This window comes from Cervus elaphus, chromosome X (genome assembly GCF_910594005.1).
Source record: "Cervus elaphus chromosome X, mCerEla1.1, whole genome shotgun sequence".
NCBI classification, from domain to species: domain Eukaryota; kingdom Metazoa; phylum Chordata; class Mammalia; order Artiodactyla; family Cervidae; genus Cervus; species Cervus elaphus.
In genome coordinates, this window is record NC_057848.1 from 120,627,272 (window position 1) to 120,645,437 (window position 18,166).

General features: G+C 49.7%; 1 protein-coding gene across 1 annotated transcript; it reads left to right on the forward strand.

Annotated features, from left to right (window-relative positions):
* The first annotated feature begins 4,585 nt into the window (after positions 1-4,585).
* On the forward strand, positions 4,586-16,549 carry LOC122690631 (synaptophysin). Its single transcript, XM_043897512.1, has 7 exons — positions 4,586-4,679; positions 5,826-5,891; positions 7,056-7,180; positions 10,008-10,203; positions 10,898-11,089; positions 12,396-12,726; positions 14,936-16,549. Exons 1-6 carry the CDS (start codon positions 4,644-4,646, stop codon positions 12,720-12,722), a joined length of 942 nt encoding a protein of 313 aa, XP_043753447.1. The 5' UTR covers positions 4,586-4,643; the 3' UTR covers positions 12,723-12,726; positions 14,936-16,549.
* The last annotated feature ends 1,617 nt before the right edge of the window (positions 16,550-18,166 follow it).

An 18,166-nucleotide genomic window follows, 5' to 3' on the forward strand; every position in this document is an offset into this window, starting at 1 on the left:
CAGCCGTGGACCACACTCCTGGATTTTAGTGTCTTTGCCCTGGAGGCCTGGGGCTGCCCAGCAGCTCCCATCTATCCATCCCCTGTATCAGCCCTGAGCCACTGCCCACACATGGGTATTTCCAGAAACCAGGACAGCCAGGCCTGATTATTCAGCGTCAGGGAAGGAGGGAGGAGGAGGAGGAAGAGACAGCAGCCAAAAAAAGCTGGAGACAAAGTGGAGGTGCTGGGGGAAGGGAGGGTACTAGACAGATGGAGGGAAGTGGAGAGAGAGAGAGAGGATGTGTGGGGGTTTGGATGACGGGTGGAGGAAAGTCAGAGATTCCACAAGGGGTCAGGCAGATCAGACGGAGGCAGGACAAGTGGATGGAAAGGAAAGATATGGAAACCTCCAGGCAAGGCCTGCTGGTAGTAAGGCTTGGAGGCTAGAATTAGCCTGGCATGTGATGTGTCTTAGGCAGAGGGGCCCTCTGACAGTGTCAGAGAGGGAGACTAAATTGGGATCACCCTGTCTCCTACTTTGCCTCTTCTGCTGGAACAAAAGGAAATCTAAGACTTCCCTGGTGGTATGGTGGTTAAGATTGCACTTCCACTGCATGGGCATGGGGTTCGATCCTTGGTGGGGAACTAAGATCCCGCATGCTACACAGCATGGCCAGAAAGAGAGAGAGAGAGACAATCTAACTCCATTTGTAAAAGACATGGGTGACAGCTTAAGGTGAGGTTTCTAGCCTGGGAGAACCCACTCAGAGCCAACCTGGCTTTCCTGAGGCCAACTTAGAGTACCCCATTCCCAGATCCCACAGCTCCTCTTTCTGCTTCTTTTCCTATCTTTAGTCGTTGCCCAAACTTTGGGGTCTCCTTCATTCAGTGAAGGTTTAACAGGCATTTGTTTTGTGCCCGGCACTGTTCTGGGTTTCCCTTACCACAAACTGAGCTGGCTTAGACCTGTGTCAGGACTTGTCCAAAGTGTTAGTCATCCCCATGCCAAAGGAACTGAGGTAGTGTTGGAAGTGGCACAGGATGGGGCCACCTGCGGGGAACGTCTGACCTAAGGTCTCCCCCCAGCTCTCAGAGCGGGGGTTTCTCATTTGTATAATTTGTGTCAATTGAACCAGGACTGAAATTTGAGAGAAACCAAAATTGGAGATCTGGGATTCAGAATATAGAGTTGCACTAGGTCTGGAAACAAAGGCTTAGGGTGGTTGGGTTTGTGTATGGTGGGAAAGTAAGTTATGGGTATGGTAAAGAGAGGGAAGGGAGTTGCTGGGGGATGAGGTGGGACAAGCCACCCGAGGCCAGATGATGCAGACCCTTGAATGCCAGGCCCCAACCCCTGGGGTTTTTCCTGAACGCAGTGGGGAGCCATGAGAGGAATTTGAGCAGGGTAGTGATATAGTTAACTTTGCGTTTTAAATAGATGCTCTGACGTTTGTGCTGAAAACAGAAGGGAGGGGGAAGAGACTGGAGATGCTAAATTTGGCAGGAATGATGGTTGCCTTAGCCAGGGGAGGTGGCAGAGGAAATGGAGAGAAGGGAGTAGGTTCCAGAGATGTGTAGAGGTAAAACGAACCATTTACTGGGCCCCAAACTAGGTGTGTTACAGTGATTATCTTATTTAATCGGTGCAACTATCCTATAAGTACCATTTTAAATTATCTTACCTGTCCAAAGTCATACAGGAACAGATATTAGAGGTGGGATGCAAATTCCAGCAATTAGATGCCAAAGCCCATGCTCTTCATACATACATTTGAACTACACATTCAGATAGTTCAAAATTCAAAAGTACAGAGGAGTATAAAGTGAAAGTTTCCCTTCCCTCTGGAGGCAACCAGTGTTATCAGATATCTTTTATACAGTTATAGGATGCTGTACTGATAAGTTAGCACAATGGCTAACAGTAACAGGTGCTGGAGCCAAACTTCCTGGGTTCAAATCCTAGCTCCGCCACTTACCAGCTGTTCAAAGTTCAGCCACTTACCAGCTATTCAAATCCTAGTTCTATCGCTTTCCAACTGTATTACTTTAGAAAATTCCTTCAGCTTAGTTTGGGATAGTAGCAGTACCTGACTCATAGAGTCGTTGTGAGGATTTAAATGAGTGATATATAAGAAGCTCACAGAATTGCCACAATTTAAAATGTTAGTTATTCTATCATTATGATACAATCCCTTCATTCTGTTTGTACACAATTCCCACATAGTTTGGCCTCTTGCATTTCTTACTTAAGTATCTTGGATATCATTACACAGCTCCATATTATTAGTAATGACAGCTACATAGTACTCCATTTTGTGGCTCTAGCTGAGTTTTTTGTTAAACTGGCCACCAGTAATGAACACTTGGGAAGTGTCCACATTTCCTTATTTTTATAATAAAAAATAAAGAGCACTGCAGTGTATCATCTAATACATACCTTCTTTAGCACATGTATGAATCTCCCCGCAAGACAAATTCCTACAAGTGTTAAGTGCTGAGCCACATATATGGACTTGATAGTTTTCTATATCCTGCAAAACTATTCTCTACAGAAGTTATACCAATTTAACTTCCATGGGCAATTTATGAGAATGCCTATTTCTGGCCAACCTGCTAATATTGAGCATTATCAAACTGTCTTATATTCCCCACCCTCAAAGGTGAAAAACAATGTCTTGGTAGCTTTTATAGGCATTTCTTTTAGTATGAGTGAGAGTTAGCATTTTAAATTCCAACTGTATTTATCCATTGGCTTCTACAACGTGGCAATTGCCATTGACCTCGGTGGGCCTCATTTTGGCAGCATGAAGGAGGTGTAATCCAATTAAGAGAGGACTGAGGAATAAACAGGTTGTAACAAGTGTAGTGAAAAAGCAAGAGAGTTCCAGAAAAACATCTATTTCTGCTTTATTGACTATGCCAAAGCCTTTGACTGTGTGGATCACAATAAACTGTGAAAATTCTCAAAGAGATGGGAATACCAGACCACCTGACCTGCCTCTTGAGAAACCTGTATGCAGGTCAGGAAGCAACAGTTAGAACTGGACATGGAACAACAGACTGGTTCCAAATAGGAAAAGGAGTACATCAAGGCTGTATATTGTCACCCTGCTTATTTAACTTATATGCAGAGTACATCATGAGAAACACTGGGCTGGAAGAAACACAAGCTGGAATCAAGATTGCCGGGAAAAATATCAATAACCTCAGATATGCAGATGACACCACCCTTATGGCAGAAAGTGAAGAGGAACTAAAGAGCCTCTTAATGAAAGTGAAAGAGGAGAAGGAAAAAGTTGGCTTAAAGCTCAACATTCAGAAAACTAAGATCATGGCATCTGGTCCCATCACTTCATGGGAAATAGATGGCAAACAGTGGAAACAGTGTCAGACTTTATTTTGGGGGTCTCCAAAATCACTGCAGATGGTGATTGCAGCCATGAAATTAAAAGATGCTTACTCCTTGGAAGGGAAGTTATGACCAACCTAGACAGCATATTAAAAAGCAGAGACATTACTTTGCCAACAAAGGTCCATCTAGTCAAGGCTATGGTTTTTCCAGTGGTCATGAATGGATGTGAGAGTTGGACTGTGAAGAAAGCTGAGCACTGAAAAATTGATGCTTTTGAACTGTGGTGTTGGAGAAGACTCTTGAGAGTCCCTTGGAGTGCAAGGAGATCCAACCAGTCCATCCTAAAGGAGATCAGTCCTGGGTGTTCATTGGAAGGACTGATGCTGAAACTGAAACTCCAATACTTTGGCCACCTTATTTGAAGAGTTGACTCATTGGAAAAGACCCTGATGCTGGAAGGGATTGGGGGCAGGAGGAGAAGGGGACGACAGGATGAGATGGCTGGATGGCATCACTGACTCGATGGGCATGAGTTTGAGTAAGCTCTGGGAGTTGGTGATGGACAGGGAGGCCTGACGTGCTGCAATTCATGGGGTCACAGAGTTGGACACAACTGAGCGACTGAGCTGAACTGAACTGAACAAGTGTAGAGTTGGAGTAGGGAGTTGACTAAGTTGTTCCTTAGTCAAAGCAACACTTTGACTAAGGAAGAGAGAAACAGGGGAGATAGTTGGGAGTGGGGGGGTGTTTTGTTTTGTTTTTTAATGTGCTGAAAATGCAGAAAAGAAGAAACCCTCAAGACCCTGAACTACGTTTAAATTGCAGGGATTTGGGGAACTATGTTTAAATTGCAGGGACTTTGGGCACTGTCAATAACTAGCTGGGTAACGTTATACAAGTCGCTTAACCTCTCTGGGGACTAATTTTCCTCACTTATAAAAATGGGGACAATGGTCCCTACCACATAGGGACGTTCTAAGGATTAAATAAATGAACACATTCAACAAATTCAGTAAAGGGCTGGCAAACTGTCCTACTGTAGGACGGAACGGTCCGCCTCCCCAGATCTCTAGCAGTGTTTTCAGAGATCACGACCTTCCCAGAGAATTCTCACGGTTCCAACCTCCCGGCTGGAATGGCGACCAGTGAGATTTAGACACAGCCGCTGTGCGCAGGCTCCCTTGGCGAGTGTGCGGGGGTGCGAGGGGCGGAGCTGCGGCCGCCTGGGCTGTTCCGACGATCGCGCGCCACCCCCGCCGCACCCTGCGCCCGCCCTTGCTAGCAGGCGCCTCCCGCCCCCTGCATTGCTGATGCTGCTGCTGGCCGACATGGACGTGGTGAATCAGGTACGCGTTCCAGCACCGCGGACAGAGCCCGCCGCTGCCCGGCCTCCTCGCCCGGCTCGCAGTGAATCTGCCTACTCTAAGAGGTGGTGGCCAGAATTCTAGCAGCGGACTCCTGGTCCCCGGCTCTGGGGCTGGGGTCTGCGGCAGACGAGGGGAGGGAAGGGGAGGTGGAGAAAAGGAGTGCGCCCTTTGCCGCAGCGAGGGCTGTCCTCACTGCCGCAGCGGGAGCCTCCAGAAGCCATTTCCTTACAGGCGAGCGAGGAAGAAGAGGGGTCTTAGAGCTAAGGTATAGGCAAGGAGGGAAGGGAAGGGAGAATGGAAGGAAGATTGGAGGGTGCTGCGGATGAGCTAGGAAATAGAGCGACAGAAGGAGTGGGGGCGGGGGTGCAAGGGAGGGCTGACACCTGCCCCTTCCAGACCCTTCCAGATGGTACCCTGGTAGACGACCACCTCTTCCCCCAGAGCAGACCAAGGGGGACGATCGGTTTCGCTTCTCCCAAACCCCTAGTCTCCCTTCCCCCGGCATATATACAGTGAAGCCATGTCCCAGCTCTCCTCCACCTTAATCAGTCCAGACCTTCTGCCATCGCGCTCTTCTTCACCACCTTAGAACCTCGCCCATCTCTAACCAGGACTAACCCCTCCCCATCCTCATCATCTCAGACACCCCACCACCATCATCTGACTCACCTTTACCGCTGCAGACCCCTCCCCCACCCTAGCCAACCCAACTCCCTCCCTGTTGTGACTCACCTTCACCATCCAAGACCATTTCCCCCACCTTAATGAACCCCAACTCCTTCCTCACTCTCTCCACCTGATCCCCTTTGCCATCTGACTCATCTTTACGATTTCAAACCTTCTCTCCTTCCTTAATTAGTCCTAACTCCATCTCCATCTTCCTCACCCTTGAACCCCTCTTCCATCTATCTCCCCACTTCCCTGAACCCCAGGGATCTTCTTCAGAGACCCTGAGCTCACACCTTCCCCAAAGTGTCGCTTTCTCCTTTTCACCTTCTCTCCAAATGTCACTCTCTCCCCGAGATCACATGCCTTATCCCCAGGGGTTATTGCCTGGTGGCCTTGTCCCTCACCTCCCTCTCCATCCCCAACAACCCCACCCTTCCCCACTAATTCTCTCCTCAGCTGGTGGCTGGGGGTCAGTTCCGGGTGGTCAAGGAGCCCCTCGGCTTCGTGAAGGTGCTGCAATGGGTGAGTGTGGTCTGAGCTGTGGGGAGAAAGAGGGAGGTACTGGGATTCGGAAGAGCAGAGGTGGAATATGGATGGAGAGGGAGGAATAGATGGGTGGGTGGGGGGCAAAGGGTATGGGGAAATTGGGCTCCAGGGCGAAGTCCCAGGGCATTGGGGCCAGAGAATGGATGGGCCGTGATGTAACATCACATAAGGCCAAGGGTACCCACATCATGAAGTGGAATATTGTGATGTGCTACTTGCTCTCCTGAGGTGAGAGAGGGGCAAGGGAGGTGAAGCCTGAAGCTGGTTGCTCCAGGGAGAGACACAAAGCCAGAGAAACCCATAGACAGTGAAGGAGACAGAGAGAATGAGAGATCAGGAATGATGGAGACAGAGATGGAAATACCCAGAAAAAAAGATATAGAGATGAGAAAGAGACAAAGAAATGGGAGACAGAGAAAGATGAACAGAGATGCAAAGAGAAACAGACACAGGAAGAGGAAGAAAAGTGGGGTGGGGAAGAGAAAGAGATAGAAGGAGAAGAGACCCACTGGGAAAAGAGAAAGAGATAAATTGATAAACAGAAAGGCAGGAGGGAGATAGAGAGAGCACCATAGAGACAACGAGTCAGAGACAAAGCAGGGAGTTAGAGACAGATCAAGAAATAGAAAGACACACACACACAGAGACATACATTCAGAGAGAGATATAGATAGAGAGAGAGAAGAGGCGGAAAGAGACACACATAGATACTAGAGAAGTAGAGAGAGAAACAGAGAGACAGAGATATTTGAGGAAGACAAAGACATTGAGAAATAGAGAGAGAGAAAGAGACTGAGAGAAGTAGAGACACAGAGGACAACAGAGACAGGCAGAATACAGAGAGAGAGAGACAGAGACAGAGACACAGAGAGAGAAATAGAGACTGAGCCAGAACAAGGGGAATCAGAGCATTATTGAGATGTAGAGCCCAAGAGAGACAGTGGGAGAAAGACTGGAAGAGATAGTCACACCCCTCTAATCAGCTTGTCCTTGGGCCCCATGAGCCCTGATTAGGGGGTGGGGGTGGGGACTAGTCCATCTGCTGCTGCCTATGCTGGGTCCTGATCTGTCCAGAGGAGGGCAGCCCCATCCCACGTGCACACAGGCTCACTGTGGCCATCCCCACCCCTACTGCCCAAGGTCTTTGCCATCTTCGCCTTTGCCACATGCGGCAGTTACAGTGGGGAGTTCCAGCTGAGTGTGGACTGTGCCAACAAGACCAAGAGTGACCTCAACATCGAGGTCGAATTCGAGTACCCCTTCAGGTGTGCCCCCACTCTAGCCCACCCCTGGGATCCTGACAGGCCTGGGATGGGGGTGGGGGGTTGGGACTGGCTGACACTTCCACCCCAGAGGCTCCTGCCCAGCCTGCACCTCGGGAGACCACGCCCACTCAGGTCACTGCGCATGCACTGAGCACCTACCTTGTGCCTGGCACTGCTCTGGACATCTGGGACATGTGGTGACCAAGACAGGCATAGGCTGTTGCCCTCTGGCTATGTTCTAGTGAAGGGGAGGGACAGGAGACTAGCAATAAATAAGATTCAAAATTATATATATATATATATAGATATAGATATAGATATAAATATACACACATATATATGTATCCTTAATGCCATAGGATAATAATGTTAGCCAATATTATTATTTAATTCCCATTCATTCATTCCATATACATTTCTTGAGAACCTATTTTATGTCAGGTACTGCTCAAAGTGCTGGGGATAAAACAGTGAACAAAACAGACCAAGCTACCTTATGGAGCCAACATTATAACAAATAAACAAATTAATAAAGATAATTGCAAATTGGGAGAAATCCAAGGAGGGGATCCTCCTGCAGGGTCTTAAAATAGAGAATAATGAGGGGGTGCTGCTTAGCCATAGGGAAGGATTAAACCCAATTAAGCAGTTCGAAAAATTATTGCGCTCTCACCGTATGCTGGATGCTAGGTACACGAGAGTGAGCACAAGCAGGCAAAGTGGCTGCCCTAATGGAGAGGCTTCCCTCCTAGCCATGGAAAGACAGGGACTTACAAGAACAATTTCAATGGAGGCTCCTGAGGCTCTTCCACTACTAGGACAAGACACATACCTGCTCCAGGTCTCCATTTCTTCATCCATAAAAGGAGATAATAATACTCATCCTATAGGGTTATGATACATATTAAGTGAATTAATACTTGTAAAATGCTTAGCACAGTGCCAGACACACGATAAGCACTCCATAAGTGTTTGTTGAAATAAGGGAAATAAAGAAGTTTAAAGGACTCAGGAAAGAGGTCAGGGATTGAGTTGGAAATTAGGGATTTTTGAGCATTAAGGGTAAATGTAGGCTCAGGAGATCATCCAAGGTGAGAGGGAAGACTGAAGAGAGGATAGTCCAGCAGTGGTCCTGAGCAATAATCAAAAGAAAAGTGCCAGGGAGGCATGGTCTGAGAGGCTGGGGAGGGGACATGGCAACCAGGGATCCACCAGCTCACAGAAGCCAAGGGAATTTGGGGAAGGAGTAGGGGTTGCAGCATGGGATACTTTGGAATCTAGAAGGCCACAAAAATCTGTGGCCCCCAACACCTCCCATGCCTAGAGCCTCAGGTCCTGAGGATCTGCCCTTTACCCACAAGTCTGCCAGGGAAAAAAAATCTTTAGCCTGTGTTCCCCTTGACCAACCCTGCCACTGCCCCAATAACCCCCCTTAAGGACTCCTCATTCCCCCTAGAAACCCAAAAACTCAAACCAGACCCAACTCCTAGCTCCATCATTTAGCAGCCTTGCAGCCCCGGATAAGTAACTTAGTCTTGCAGAGCCTTGGTTTGTTCTTCTGTAAAACAGGTATAATAATGCCTCCTTTAGAGAATTGTGGGGGAGGGTCCTTAAAAGAGGCAATTATGTAAAATGCTTAGAGCTGATCAATACATTTAAGCTTTGCTATACAAGGGCACTGGCACCATTTGCCTATCTCAGGATCCTGCCCTCCAACCTGAGGTCGGAGCTCAGGGACGTCACCCCAGTCTTTCTCCCCACACACATTCCTCCTTATGACCCCTCTTCCCTCACACCACATGTCTTCACAGTTTGTCCCCACCCGCCCCACCCACACCTCACATACACCCATCCCGTTCTTGCATCCCTTCTACCCTCCCATCTTTCTGTCCGTCCCCTCCTATCTTGTAGTCTCTGGGCTCTCCTCAGCTATGTACACATTTGTTTTTCTTTTGAGGACCTGAAGTGAGGTGGAGAGAAGAGTCAACATGACATAGGGGGAAAACACAGGATTCAGATCCCAATTCTGTCATTCCCATGCCAGCTGTGTGACTTTAGGCAAGTCAATGCGTTTCTTGAAGCCTCTGTTTCTGCCTCCACATATTTCATTTAATAAATACTTATTGAGCGCCTACTATGTGGCAGCACTGTTCCGAGACTTAAGGGCATAACAGTGAACAAAACCAAGGGAAAAGCCCTGCCCTCTTGTGCTTACAGCAAAAATCAAGGGAAAAAGTAACATACATGGTATGTCCAGGGGTATCACAGTTACAGAGAAAATGGAGCAAAGAAGGGGCCTAAGGAGTGCTGGGAGGGAATGGTTAGATTTAATTTTAAATAGATCAGGGAAGACCTCACTGAGAAGATGACCAGTGTAGCAAAGCTTGAAGGAGATGGAATGAGTAAGATATGAGATATCTAGGAGAGCATTCTAGTGCAAAGATCCTAGGGTGGGAGGGTGCCTGGTGTGTTCTGCAAAGTGCCTAGATTGGAGTGAGGGCTGAATAACACCTAATTCACCGGGACGTTCTCAGCAATCACTGAAATGTGACTGCAGGACTTTCCCGGTGGTCTAGTGATTAGGACTCTATGCTAGGGTTCAATCCCTAGTCAGGGAACTAGGATCCCACAAGCCCTGTGGTGCAACCATAAAAGCCAAACAGCAACAAATAATGAAATGTGACTGGTACACAGTAGGTGCTCGTGAATGGTTATCTCCTCCTTTTCCTGGGACCATGTCAGAATCTGGGAGGACCCATGACTGGGAAGGGGGGAGGGGAAGGGAGTTCTTAGGGCCTAGGCCACACCTGCCCACCTCTCTCCACAGGCTGCACGAAGTGTACTTTGAGGCACCCACCTGCCAAGGGGACCCTAAAAAAATCTTCCTGGTGGGGAACTACTCCTCATCAGCTGAATTCTTTGTCACCGTGGCCGTGTTTGCCTTCCTCTACTCCATGGGGGCTCTGGCTACCTACATCTTCCTGCAGAACAAGTACCGAGAGAACAACAAGGGGCCCATGCTGGTGAGTTCCCACAGCCACTCACATGCATGCAGGGGCCAGGGGACATGGAGCCTTGGGGACGCAGCCATTTTCACAGGCCGCACCAAATTCCAGACAGGCTCACACGCAAGCACTGCTGCTACGAGCATCAGAGACACTGACTCATAGAGTGACAGGGACACATCTACAGCCCACACGGAATCCCAGACACCTGGAAACTTACCACCTCTCACCAAACCCCACAGCCTAGATGAAAGAAAGGAGCACACAGAGGTTCATTACGTCAGTCATGCTTGTCATCCATCACACCACACAGACACACTGATTCCTATACAGCCGTACTCATACACCCTCATTCCAGATAAAAATGACACAAATCCCCACATTCAGACATAAGTGGAAAGACACACTACTTGCCACAGATTAGACAACCAACTCAAAGAACCCTCCTCACACACACACACACCCCCACATACCACAATCACACTCTCACACCCTCTGTGTCACATATACACACAAATACACACACGTCCAAGCGAGAAGGGCCACCTTCAAGTGAGCATTGGGGGCTTCAAGAGCTGGAAAGGCAGGGGAGAGACAGCCTCTTCTGGGGGACCCTCCTCTCCCAAGAAAGCCTGGGATCTGAGGAGGCCCCACAGCCCAGCATGGAGCAGCCCACTCATGGTGCTGTATCCTTCTCCCCTGCCTGTCCTAGGACTTTCTGGCCACAGCAGTGTTTGCCTTCATGTGGCTGGTTAGCTCATCGGCCTGGGCCAAGGGGCTGTCAGATGTGAAGATGGCCACAGACCCAGAGAACATTATTAAGGGGATGCATGTCTGCCACCAGCCAGGGAATACATGCAAGGAGCTGAGGGACCCTGTGACCTCTGGCCTCAACACCTCAGTGGTAAGTCCTGGGAAGCTGGCTGGGCCAGCTGGGGAGGGTGGCTGGGAAACTTAATCTGGCATGGGGAGTGGGGAGTAGTGGAGAGAAAAAAATGAGAGGAGAATTCCAAAGAAATCCAAGAGGGCTCCCTGGAGGAGGCATGCAAACAACAACACCTTGAAGGATGAGATAGTAATTGTAATCACTGTGACACTACAAACTGTTCCCAAAAGGGGAACATGAGATTTTCTGTCCAGTTAGGTCCTGGATCCAAGGCTCAGCCTAGTCATGTAGAATCTCTGGCAACTCAGTGAGTACCCTCTAGGGACCTGTTTCCTTACATGCAAAATAAAAGAATAACTTGAAATGTTTCTCATCTGGACGCCCCCTACTGGCCAGAGTCAGGCTGAGCTCAAATCCCGGTTCTGCCACTTGCAAGCTCTATAACCTGTAACCATCAATAGATAAGTCTCTCAGACCTCAGTTTGAGCATATAAATTGAAAACAAGAGGTCCTGCTTCAAAGTTGGTTAGTGGAATAATAACATGCAAAATGCTTAGAAAAGGACCTGGCACATGGTAAGTCGTATACAAGTGTTACAGATGTTAAGGTTCCCATTTTTTTCTGTCAATTGCTGGCTATCAGACCAGCCACTTAGCTTCTCTGGGCCTCAGTTTCCTCAACTGTAAAGTAGAAATATTACTTTCTGGCCCCAAACTGAATTACATTGTACGTATTTATACAAATTCCATATCTTTGTTTTAGTATAAATCATATATTTATATACTTTACACATATGTATTTATACATAAGCCCCTGGTGGCTTAGTGGTAAAGAAACTGCCTGCAATACAGGAGACGTGGGTTCGATCCCTCGGTCAAGATGATCTCCTGGAGAAGGAAATCACAACCCACTCCAGTATTCTTGCCTGGAAAATCCCGTTTATGTACTTTATACATATGTATTTATACATATGTGTGTATGTTTATTAGTGTTATGCCTACATATTTAATAAAAATTTATGCTTAACATTTTACTATATCTTACAAAATTAGATTCATTTACTACATTCTGTACATGTATAAACGTGTATATATGCAAATACATAAACACATATATCCCTGGGAATGTGAATTCTAATCACCCCCACCAAGGTGATTTTTTTGCACATAGACATTCATGTGCTGGGACTCGGAGGGTCAGGGTCTCAGAAACCACCACCCTCCGGGCGCCAGCGAATCCAAGCCCGATGCAAACAGCCTCAGTGATCCCCGGGACCACCAGGGCAATGGGCGCTAGATGACAGCAGAGCTTTGTCTCCCCGCAGGTGTTTGGCTTCCTGAACCTAGTGCTCTGGGTCGGCAACCTGTGGTTCGTGTTCAAGGAGACAGGCTGGGCCGCCCCATTCCTGCGCGCTCCTCCCGGTGCCCCCGAGAAGCAACCAGCGCCCGGGGACGCCTATGGCGAGGCAGGCTACGGGCAGGGCCCCGGCGGGTACGGGCCCCAGGACTCCTACGGGCCCCAGGGCGGCTATCAGCCAGACTACGGGCAGCCGGCCAGCAGCGGTGGCGGTGGCTATGGGCCTCAGGGCGACTACGGGCAGCAAGGCTACGGCCCTCAGGGCGCACCCACATCCTTCTCCAATCAGATGTAGTCTGGTGAGTGACAGACGGGTGAGGTGGCCAATGAGGGTTCAGGAAAGGAGATGGGCGGGTCAACGAACCAATAAGAGGCAGGAGAATATGTACATAGGACGCTAGCTGGACAAGTAAGGACGGCCGTTTGAAGGCGCCAATAGAGAGGCGGAGCTACATGTTAAGGACGAGTAACTAGCCAATGGTGGAGAGGAGAAGAGTGGCTTTTGAAAATAGGCAGAATGAAGAGCCAATGGGAGAGAGGTGGAAGTGCTGCTCTGGAAGGGAGGAGAGAGAAGCGGGCAGAGCAGCCAATGAAAGGAGGAATAACAGGAGGATTTGCGTACTGGAAAGTCGGCTGGGCGCAGGCGCCGAAGAGGGAAGAGGAGGTGGGTCTTAGCCTATGTGTTATAAGGCCAATGGATGATGAGGGTAAATGGGCTTGAATCATGAAGGTCAGCGATTACTAATCTGGAAGGAGGTGACAGATCCGCCACCTCTCCGCAACCGTGGAGATGAGGGGGGTGGTGTGGAATTTCCAAGAAGGAAAGGGGCGGGGCGGAGCGAAGCAGGGGGCATTGGAAAGTCTTGCCTGCCTTGTTGGGACCCTAAAGAGAAGCGAGATGTCCCTCGCATCTGAGAGGGGAAAATGGGAAATAGAGACAGGCTGATGGCGTTAGAGGGGAAGGCAAGGAAGTGGCAACACAGGTGGAGGTAGCTTCTGGCACTTGACCAGGATGGAAAGGGCAGGGAGGAGTTTATTAAGTATCTCATATACAATTCATTAAAAATTCCTGTTGGCTCTACCTTCAAAATATATCTATAATCTTCACACTGTCCCTCTGGACCTCTTCACTGGTTTCCACTCCCATTCCCATTATATGTTGCTCACAGCTTGGGGAACAACCCTGTTAAATCCTAAATCAAGCCACAGCTCTCCTGTGCTCAGAACTTAGATCTCTGCTGGGGCTCACTCAGATTAAAAGCCAAAGCCTTCACTATGGCCCACGAGGCCCTACACAATCTAGCCCCACCCCTCATTTCTCTGACCTCTCATCCCCAACCACTCCCCCTGACTCTGTTCCTGCCACACTGGCCGTCTCGATGTGCCAGGCACAGTCCAAGTTCATGGTCTTGGTACTTGCTTTCTCCTTGGAGTTTCAAACCCACACACATGATAACCTTACCTGGCCAACTCCTTACAAGTCCCTTTTCTTACCTTTCCCTATGTTTTCTTTATCACAGTCTGTAATTATTAGTTTATATATTTATTTACTATCTCTTCTACTAGATTAGGGGATGTCACCATGACTAATTCATGCCATAGATAAATCAGAGCACTGCTAATGTTAAGAAACATTTACTGAAACAACATAGCATGAAACGTTTTACTATCATTTTAAAATTTCCCCTTGATTTATACCTGATCCAGAGTCAAAGCTGAAGTCCTCACAACTTTGTCCACAAGGCCCTATGTGACCCCATTACCTACCTCTCTGACATCACCTTCTATCACTCTCCCTTGCTCACTCCAATGAAGCCCCACAGATCTCCTTGCTGTTCCTCAAACACACTAGATGTGGTCTCACCCCAGGGCCCTTGCACTGGTGGCTGTGCTCCCTGCCCAGAATGTATTTCTCCTTGGTTATCTGCATGGTTCATTCCCTCACCTCCTTAAGTCTTTATTCCAATGTCACTTCTTCAATGAGGTCTTCTCTGACTACCTACTTACTAGAGCAACCTTTCTTTCCCTACTGGCACTCCTGATCCCCCTCATCACAGTCTACTTTTTGTTTTTCCATTTCACTTATTATCACCTTATGTCATACTAGATAGCTTATTTACACATCATGGTCATTGTTTGAAGTCTTTCTGTCTCCCCTGCTACAATGTAAGCTCCACAAAGATATGGATCTTCGCTCTGCTCAATGTAGTTTTTCAGCAATGAGGAGACCAGTACCTGTTAACAGATGTTTTTGGATTAGGGGAAACCAATCCAAAAGGAAACCATAATTTCTTTGGTACCTAATCTAGTGCAGGTAAGGTATATCTTCCCAACAGGAGCAGCTGGGATGAAGCTGATCCCAAGACTATAAATGAAGGAAGAAGGAAGGAAGAAGGGCATGGCAGATAGAGGGTAAAGCCTGGGCAGAGGCATAGCAGCCCAGCCCTTCCCTAAAGGCACTACCTGTGTCTGGACCACCTCTCCTTTTTGTGTCTTTTGTCTCCACAGGTCAGTGCAGCCTGGGAGGACCCCATGGGTAGGCAAGAGCTCAGGAGAAGGCCTGCCCCCACTTACCACCCCTACACCCCAGGTCTCCACCCCTCAAGCCAGGAGACCCTTAACTGTCTTTGCTGTTTATATATATATATATATTATATATAAATATCTATTTATCTGTCTAAGCCCTGCCCCCACTCCACTCCCCTTGTGCATTAAGGACTCGATCTTGAGTGGGCCCTTCTCTTACCCCTACCCCTTCCCCTTCATCCTTTGGCCCCTCTCTGTTCTCTGGCCCTGTGCTCTAAGGTTGGGGGGACTCTTTAAGGGGCACAGGGAGGAGACAGAAGGCTGCGTGGGGAGGGTGGGTGTGAGTTCAGACTATCTCCCCTTTCTCCCTCTCCTCCTCCTGACTCTGGCCTTGATTTCCTCCAGCAATTCCTGAACAGGGGCCATTAGGGAAAATCCAACACTGAAGAGGGGAGACTGGGTGATCCTGGGACCCAAGGTGGTCTTGGAGAGGAGCTCTGGAGTGGAGGAGACTAATCAGCAGATGGATTGGGTTCCAGACATACTGGATTTGGAGTCTCAAGAAGAGGGGTGCCCTACAGCATTCTAGAATGGGGCTTGGAAGGAGGCTGAGGGTAGGGGTCTAGAAGGGGTGGAGCTTTGAGTGAGGCAGTGGTAGGGCCCACAGTGGGCAGGGGTTAGAGTAGGACAGAGTTCTAAGGAAGGAGTGTGACTTGGGACCTGGGAACCAGGTAGAGAAAAACGCTGAGGGCTGGTTTTAGAGAGGGTGGGGCTTGAACTAGACAGTGGGTGAGGCTCCAGAGAGGGCGGGTCTCGGATTGGGACCAGAATCTATGAAAGGGGTGTGACTTGGAACTTTCCATAGACTGAGTTTGATTCCAAAGTGGGCAGGGCAAGCCTAGAAGTGGGATTCAGGAATGGGCCAAACTTGGAGTGAGGTCATGGTCGGGATTCTAGACAGCTGGGGGCTCATAGTGGGGGCGGGGCCTGCCTGGTGGTTTCTAAAAGGGCAGCCCTGCCCCTGCAATGGAGCAGTGAAGAAAAATATATTTCAAAGTGGATGGGCTTGGCAGTGGGGAGGGTAGGATGAGAGGCTTGGCTGGGGCTGAGGGATGGGTTTTGTTAGGGGTGGGGGAATATCTGTTGCCAAGGCTGGGGACTGAGGGGGCCCAGAAGAGCTAAGAAATAAGACTTGGAGGTTAAGGGGTGGGATCCAGAGAGAGGCACCCCGCACACACTTTTGCCCACCCTGAGATGGGCCGGCTAGGCAATCAGTGGACAGAGCCAGAGGGTCTGTGGGGCCAACCCACCCTCTCTCCCCGCTTCCCTTGCCTCCTCCCTCCCTCCACACCCGCTTCCGTCCGTCCCGGGGTGGTTGGAGGCCCGGTCTGGAGCCCCTATCCTGCACCCTCTGCTGTGTCTGTGGCGTCCGTAGTGCCTGTGATCGTGTGTTGCCATTTTGTCCGGCTGTTGCCCCTCCCCCACCCCTCCAGACCTTCTCCCTTTCCCGTGCCCTTCGATATTGTTTGAAGACTCCCTCCCCGAGGAAGAACAAATATGATTAATTCTCCCCTAAATAAATTCCTCAACCACCTAGTCCACACGGCTCTGACTTCTCAGTGTCTTTTGGTGGGGCGGGGTGGAGGGGGGCGGAGGCGGGGGACAAAGGGAAAAGAAGGTGAGAGAAAGCTCCACCTCCGACCTGCTGGACACCGTTCAAGAAACCCCATTTTCGGCCCCTTCAACAGTGCTTTGCTGAGCTGCATCCTCTGTGAAGCCTCGCGTGCCGATTGTTCTAAGTCACACTCAGAGTAGCCCTGCCCACTGCCCTACTAATGGCCACCGAATGCCCAGTCGAATCCCGACTCTTTGCAGTCTCTTGGACAGTAGCCCACCAGGCTCCTCTGTCCATAGCATTTTACCAGGCAAGAATACTGGAGCGGGTTGCCATTTCCTCCTCCAGGGGATCTTCCTGACCCAGGGATCAAACCCAAGCTTCCTGTGTCTCCAGCATTGCAGGCGGATTCTTTACCACTGAGTCTCTCTACAGTTCGGTTCTAATTTGGGTTCTTTAGACAGGCCCTTTCCCAGACTCTGGGGAGCCCTGTCCTTGAATCCCCAAAGGGTTCAAATAGGATCCCCATGCTTCACAAGGAGACTTCACGAGTCACCCTTCTCGCTTTCTTCAGACCCTGCTGTCTCTCCGTTTCCTTGCCTGCGCTCCTACTGGAGAACCGGGAGACCGACTAGGCAGTAAGGCGGAGGCGGGGCGCTGAGGAGACTAGTTAGTTCTTTCATTCATTTCATAACCTGTCCTGGCTCCTCCCTGGGGCAGGGAGGGGCGGGAAATGTCCGGGTTTGCGTAATGGGTCCGGGGTGGGGTGGGGTGGGTTAGGGTAGGGTAGGGGGGTGGGGGGCTGGGGTGGGTTAGGGTAGGGTAGGGGGGTGGGGGGCTGGGGTCCCCGGCGCCCACCGTGAAGGGCTGGTGGACCGCTGCCCATTGTGGTGCCTACCTTGGCCGGGCGTTGGAGTTCTGACTGTGTGCTAGGGACCCCCTCTTCCCACCCCGAGGCATAGCCAAGCCTGAGAGGGCGACGGAGAGACTCATAGCTCAGGGAAAGAATACCTGGAGAGAGAAAAGCAAGAGCAGGGGAGAGAAGCCTTTAAAATCTATTTCTGAGGACTTACGGGGCCTCGCAGTTGGAACTATAAGGATGGGAAGAGGGCCGCGGAAGTTTAAGCCCTTTCCCATAAATCTCAAATGACCCTGGCTCTGTCTGAAAGCGGATGTGAGCGAGGACATAGGGAGCGGGGGTGTACAAGGTCTAGCTTTCAGACGGGGCTGCAATAGGGTTGGAAACCATTCGTGCAGCATTAGTCGGAGGGAAAGAGACCCGCAAATCATCACCACTGAGGGGAGGACCAAGAGGTGGCTTTAACCCATCCCCCAAATAAACATCCAAGATAAATTGACACAAAGTGACAAAACAAGTACTGTAGCGCACACTCCTTGCAGTCAGGTCACCACTTCCAAGTTCCCCTCCTCCACAACGGAGCCCTCCAGCCCTAGAGCATCTAGTGAGAGATCATACGGAACCCTGGGGTTCTGGGGGCTGTGATTTCCGAGGCCCAGCTCCCGCCCAAGCAGGAGTGCCGGGAAGCTGTCACGCACTGCGCTCCTGGGCTGCGCGGCCCTCACCTCTAGGCAGGGGG